The 6,823-nt window shown below is 40.8% G+C and overlaps 1 protein-coding gene across 1 annotated transcript in view; it reads left to right on the top strand.

The window, feature by feature from the left end:
• Window positions 1-6,414, top strand: part of CPSF2 (cleavage and polyadenylation specific factor 2) — a 22,163-nt gene extending 15,749 nt beyond the window's left edge. The window contains exons 11-14 of the mRNA XM_015427196.1: window positions 800-1,025; window positions 4,706-5,008; window positions 5,886-6,020; window positions 6,118-6,414. Coding sequence (XP_015282682.1) covers window positions 800-1,025; window positions 4,706-5,008; window positions 5,886-6,020; window positions 6,118-6,210 — 757 coding nt within the window. The 3' untranslated portion in view covers window positions 6,211-6,414. The remainder of the gene's footprint in view (window positions 1-799; window positions 1,026-4,705; window positions 5,009-5,885; window positions 6,021-6,117) is intronic.
• Window positions 6,415-6,823: the final 409 nt, after the last annotated feature.

Genomic DNA, 6,823 nt, shown 5'->3' on the forward strand with positions numbered 1-6,823 from the left:
AGCAGTGTACTGAGCTGATGTTTTCAGTGAAAGTTCCATTGTGGCCTCTAGATGTTCATTGGTTTCTCACATTAAGACCCAGTCAGCATTTTTGTCCCATTGTGTACCATTCAGAGAGGTCCTCGGTCTGCTTGGTGAACAATTTATGTTATCTGCAAACTTGGGTATTCTACTGTTTTCCCATGAACCACAGATATCTTGTGAAAATGTTTCAGTTGCACTTATTCCTACACGTCTCCGTGGGCAATCCCACAAGTTCCTTCCTTTCGTCGTAAAGAACCTTCTGTGTATCCCTTGGTTTTAAGTTTGTTTATCTTAAACCAGCAGCTGTGATTCGTAAGAAAACCTTCCTTGTTATCCCCTGATTGGGAAATCTTCATAGGACTTTTTAAAGGAGGCTTGCTTACTTCAGTGCATTCTTTTGAAAGTCCAAATATTTAATAGCCACAATAACACTCCCTTTTTATTTTTGTCAGAGGTTGATGAGCCATGGCTTTGGTCTGTTAGAATGTGCATAACATAAGACAGTAGAACCACCTTTTTGTTAAACTACAGTATTGAAATCATTCTGTTCTGAACCTGAAGTAGAGTTGGGCTGGCACCATGTGGCAGCCAAACCATTCCCAAAGGACCGCTTTGTACATTTTGCTTCGTTGAACACTTGCTTTCCGGTTTTTGCAGTGACAAAAGTTAAATTTTTACTGCACATAATTACATGATCTTGGTTGTTTGGGGTTTCTCTATAGCGATCTCATTCATCGATCATTGAGCCTTTTATCCCCTTTGCATTGCATTTTAGAGCTCGTGTTACATACATAGACTACGAGGGACGCTCAGATGGGGACTCCATTAAAAAAATCATTAATCAGATGAAGCCTCGGCAGTTGATCATTGTGCATGGACCACCTGAGGCCAGTCAGGATCTTGCAGAGTCCTGTAGAGCTTTTGGTGGAAAGGACATTAAAGTTTACATGCCCAAACTGCACGAAACAGTAGACGCAACTAGTGAGACTCATATATACCAGGTAAGATGCTGGAACTAAGTAAGGGGTTAGACAGTTATGTTGATAATATTTTGAACAAACTTGCATTTAACCCCTTCTGAAGCAAATACCAGTTATTTCCAGGTAGGTAGCTTGTTATATCCACTGTTCAAACTGTCCTGTGACATGTAGGGTGGTGCAGAGTAGATGGTTTCTTGCCAAATGGGTTATTACTGTCGCGGAGTGCACTCCTGGCGTCCCCAGGTCAGCTTTCAGACAAAGAATCCACTTGCACCCTGCTGAAGTCCCACTGTATTGAACCACACTGACACAGTCCTTAGTGGTCAAATATTTACAGTGATTTTATTTACAAGTTCACAGCTCACACAGACAAAGTGCTTCGCCAGGCAATCAACATAAGAACAAGCACACAGTGTACATACTACACACAGCTATACAAAAAGGCTGCCACAGGAGGCAGAGCCAGGCACAATATGGCTGCTGCCGCTTACTTCCAGTCACACCATGAAGATCCTTGTCCAGTGGTGGCAGCTCCTCCCAGCGCAACATTTTTAAAAATCTACCCAGCCAATCATAACCTTTACTAAGCAAAAGCCCCAAACTTGGCCCTGCTGCCGATCTAAATACACTTGGTGGGCGCCAGCAAAGGTGTTGACAGGCACCGTGGCGCCCATGGGCACCACAGAGGGGGGCCTTGGCATATGGAAAAGGAGTCATGGTCACATGATGTTGTGTTAATTTTCTCTCTTTGCTTTTCACCTCAAGAAACCTCTCCCTGCTCTAAGCCCTTCAAGGGGGCTTTCTCTCACCCTCTTGAAAATCTGGACCCTAATTTTCTCTGGTGAGGAACACCGTGGCCAGTAAGGGATGCAGGCTCAATAATATGAGTTAGAGTCACAACAAATCATTAGCAAGTAAAATAAACATTAATAAAACACATGCATAAGACACATAAAGAAAGACAAGACAGTGCAAAGAAATCAGAAGATGGATTGTTAGGCAAAGGCACACAATAACCTATATAGTCACCTCCTAATCACATAGTTAAAAGCTGGACTAAGCTTTCTGAGTTACTCTGCATTCTAAACCATTCATAGTTACCTGCCCCCTTCAGTTGCTGTCTTCTGCCAGTGGGTGAAGATTTATTTTTTTTGTTTTGTCTGGTGTTCTGTCAGTGATCTTTCCATCCTGACTTATGTTTTAATTGTTGGTTTTTATGGTTTTGTATATGCATCTTACCTTTGGTTTTAATTGTTTTAATGCTGGGTTTTTTATTTTAATGGTTTTTAAGACATGTTTTTATTATGTTTTTAATCTGTTAGTTGCCTTGCTGTCTCTGATGAGGGCAGAAGGGTAAATTAATTAATTGTGATAATACCTCTTCAGGTTTTTAGTAGCTTTGGAAAACTAGTGATGAGAAAGCATTGAAAAGCCAAAAAAGAGAAAAAGTATATAAAGAGGGGTGAAAGGTTGAAAACAGGAAGCTGCTACTGAGAATTTGCTAAAGGTGCTTTTAAAAATTAAAGAGGGGAATCCTTATACCAAAGGCATCCAGAAATTTTGTTGAGGGAGAAAATGCTTCTGGCAGCTACATCTCGCACTGCACTTTTTATACCTTTTTCATTGCCTGTTCTTAAAAATGACAATTTTTCCCCTTCTAATTAGCAAAAATTGTTTTGGGGAGATCATTATGACTGATATCTTCCAAGAAAACTCCATCCTTTCCTTGTCCATTGCCATCGTAATTGTCTGTTCCATGCTCATCACCAGCCCAGTGTGCAAGGTCATTTTGGTTCATTATACAGTCAACTCACTGTTGTTAAACTTTATTATACCTACATCATCAATTGTATTGCAAGAATATGCCACCTAATCACCCAAACTGCTGTATTATAGTCTTCACATGACCTTCACCACTTCTCTGAGCACCTGAGAGCACATGTTTTAGGCTGGTTCTATTTGAAAAAAGGTTCTTCATATCTGCTGTAGCTGGGTCTATAACAGGCCATACTCAGGATTCTTCATAATAATTCAACTGGATCTACAGGGGTCAGGGACCAGGACTGGGAACTGGATTAACATAACTAAGTAGTTGGTAGTTGTATCTACTACACAGCTGTCAGCCTTACCCCAGTATACAGTGGGTTGAATCTTGCAATCTGACAGCATAAGGAGCTGAGGGTCGTTGATTTTTCCTGACTTTCCCCAGTCCATCCTATTGTCTCAGAGCTGGCTGACACTGCAGGGAAAATTAGTCACAAATTAGGCCCTAAAATCTTGCACAACTCCTAAACCCGGGGTGTTGAACTCATTTCTTATGAGGGCTGGATTTGACATAAATTGGACTTTGTCGGACCAGGCCTTGTGTGTCATAAAATGTAATGCCAGGTAGCAGAGATATAAACTTTATATAAGGCACAGAAAACACAATTAAAGATATTACAGCAACTATTCCATTGGATCCCCACATTAGGGGCTAATATTTCTCTGCAAAACTGAAGTTCCTTGAGTTTGTTGAACTCTATATTTTAACTGTGGTTAGTCCCAAACCTTCCCCCCTCCCAGAAAGATAAACTACAAATATAAATGGTCTGAGCCTAGGACCCAGGGGAAGAACATGAAACAGCTGAGCATTGCAAGCTTCTCCCCCCCCCATCCCTGGTCTGCTCAGAGTGCCAGTGGCTCTCAAGGTTTTCGGCGGGGGGATTACAGGGTAGTTTGAGGTAATAATTTTAGGTATCCTCTTCAGCACTTGTTCTGCTATTATTTCATTGGAGGTTCCACATTAGGAGGGTGTGTGTGTTAAAACTAATATTTCTCTGCAAAACTGGAGTCCCTTGAGTTTGCAGAACTCTATATTTTAACCCTGGCTGTTCCCAAATCTTCCCCCCCTTAAAACGTGCCTGCCTAAACTGGAAAGGTGGGGGGATTATCGGATTTTGCAAAGCCAGTTTTAAAAAGAAGCTCAAAGATCACAGCAGAAGGACCCCCCCTCCAGTTCCTACCTGTAATGAGGATTAAGGAGGCTTGGAGCGGTGGCTGGGAAGTTTAGCAGCCCCACCTTCTGCTTCCTGCTCTGAGGCAGCCTTCGGCTCTTCATACTCCCACACAGCTCAAACTGAGAGTGGGGAGGTTGGGCAGGGGAGGGGGAGAGACGACAGCCCTACTCCTGGGCTGGATTAAAAGCTTGGGTGGGCCAGTTCCAGCCCGCGGGCCGCAGGTTTGACACCCTTGTCCTAAACTCTATGCACACTAGCTGGTAATATTAATGGTTCCTCATTTATTGATACTCATAAAAGCTTTTGATTGGAGGATATAACCTGCTGCCAGACTATTTTTCCCACATTGCCTCTGGCCAAAGCATCTGTCATCAAAAAATAAATATACAAAATATACAAAAACCAAGGTCTAGATGTGTGTTTACACAGCCATCTCTTTGACCCAAACATATCTATTAAGGAGAACATCATGACCAAAGAATGCCGAAATCCTATCCCCTTTTCCAGCTGTTGAGGTTCCAGGCTCCTTCCATTTCTTTTTTCTCTGTAAAGATATTTGGCTTTCTTAATTTGCTGCCCTCACAATAGCTCCCCGGTTATAAAAGTGCCATGATTTTGATGCTGTCATTTATTGCCCTTTACAGTCACTTCTCGAATTGTCCCATTTTGTTTTAATAAATATTTTTTCCCATTTCTGATTAGGTCCGGTTAAAAGATTCGCTAGTCAGCTCCCTCCAGTTTTGTAAAGCTAAAGATGCTGAACTGGCCTGGATCGATGGAGTCCTGGACATGCGGGTATCGAAAGTGGACACGGGGGTGATTTTAGAAGAAGGGGAGTTGCGTGATGATGGAGAAGATGGGGAGATGCAAATTGATGCACCTTCTTCAGATTCTAGTGTTGCTGCACAGCAGAAGGCCATGAAGAGCCTCTTTGGCGATGATGATAAAGAAATATGTGAGGAAAGTGAGATCATCCCAACCCTGGAACCTCTGCCACCAAACGAGGTAGGAAAGTCTCCTCTTCTCTGTCAAATAATTATTAGTGGATTAGGATTTGGGTTGTGCATTCATAGAAGATCATTGGCCTGTCCTTTGGACTTGGAAATCTTTTGTTGTTGTTGTATAGGCCCATGTTTACTACAATAACATCAGAGAAAATACTGAATTAAAAAAAATTAAAGATTTATTTCATTTTGTGGATTGTTAATTCTGTGGCTGCGTATTGGCGGTATTTCTGTTTTCTCTAAACAAAGAATTGCCAATGTTTTCCGTCGAAGTAGAATTGGGGCATATTACTTTGCTGCCCCTTGATTGCTGTGAGCCAGATTAAGTTGCTTTGCAGGTGGGATGTGGCACCCCCAGACCATTCACTGGCCATCCCTGAGCTCATCTTAAGTGGTGATGCACTATATTCTCTTTGCACACGGTTACGTCAAAAACCAGAATTGAGCTGTTCCAACTGACACAGCTGTGAAGTATCTGAGGCCTCTTAATAGATACAAATCCAGTAGCCGCTTCCCCTATAAAAATGATGGTTTTGTGAAAGTTCCATGCACTTGCAGTGAGGTCTTACAGGGAATATTCCCTGTGACTTTATTTTTCATGATCCCATTGATTTGAAGATGAAGTTTTAACCACTTACATAAAGTTATTTCAGTACTGACCTGTATATTTTGAACGAGTTCTGTGTATACTAGTCTCTGCTGCAGAGCACACTTCCTCTTCATCTAAAATCTCATTTGCACGACGGCACATAGGAAAGCATTGATCTTATGCAAGCAGACATTTTAGAGGAAGTGCAGTTAAGCGGCAGAGACTGTCTAGTACATACGAAACTCGTGTGCTTTCTTCTCTTTCAAACCTACCAACTTCTTTCCAAAAGGTTCCTGGGCATCAGTCTGTCTTCATGAATGAGCCGAGATTGTCTGATTTTAAGCAGGTTCTTTTGCGAGAAGGAATTCAAGCAGAATTTGTAGGAGGTGTCCTTGTTTGTAACAACTTGGTGGCTGTTCGCAGGGTAAGTGATTGTGTGTGTGTGTGTTCAACATTGGTGATGTAGCAAATCTATCCTTTGTCAATTCAGTAAGTAAACAGATTTCTTCTTCTTTTTGTAGACTGAAACTGGACGTATTGGATTGGAAGGCTGTCTCTGTGAAGATTTCTATAAAATTAGGGATCTTTTGTATGAGCAGTATGCCATTGTTTGAAGAACTGTAAATATAGTACATGTGGACTTGTTTTCTTTTTATGGCATCCTTTGTCAGCCACATTTATAGGATAATGATAGTCTGTTGTTCGTTTTCCAGCAGAAGAACCTAATGTCAAAACCTAACTAAATGACAGCTAAGAAAATGTGTATATTCCACCAATTTTATTTTCAAATTAATACAAGAATTTTTTTAGTTGTAAAATACCTCTCACTGGTTTATAGATGTTCTTATAAGAGCTGTCCTTAAAAATATTATGGTTATGTATAAGAATGCAAAATGTGAATATGTAAAGGTTAGTTTTCTTATTCTGTATTAAAACTATTTCCTTCCAAACCTTGATACTGAGGGGCAATGCAGATTCATTGGTTTGGGGAAAAAACAAGTTTCACTGATATTTGGTCTTTTCTCAGTGGTAGTTTTGTCTGGAAATTAACATGCATTTCATAATTGTTATTAAGTTCCACATAATTGGTTATAGGAGATTACCAGGAAACTTTGAAGTATTATATTGGTAGTGCTTCATGTGTTTTCTTTCACAGTTTTGGACAGTCAATTCAACCACTTCACTACATGTTTTATTGTTTGTTTGTTTTTAACATGTTTTATTGTT

The sequence above is a fragment of the Gekko japonicus genome, unplaced genomic scaffold (genome assembly GCF_001447785.1).
Source record: "Gekko japonicus isolate JY-2015 unplaced genomic scaffold, Gekko_japonicus_V1.1 scaffold256, whole genome shotgun sequence".
In the NCBI taxonomy this organism is placed as follows: Eukaryota; Metazoa; Chordata; class Lepidosauria; order Squamata; family Gekkonidae; genus Gekko; species Gekko japonicus.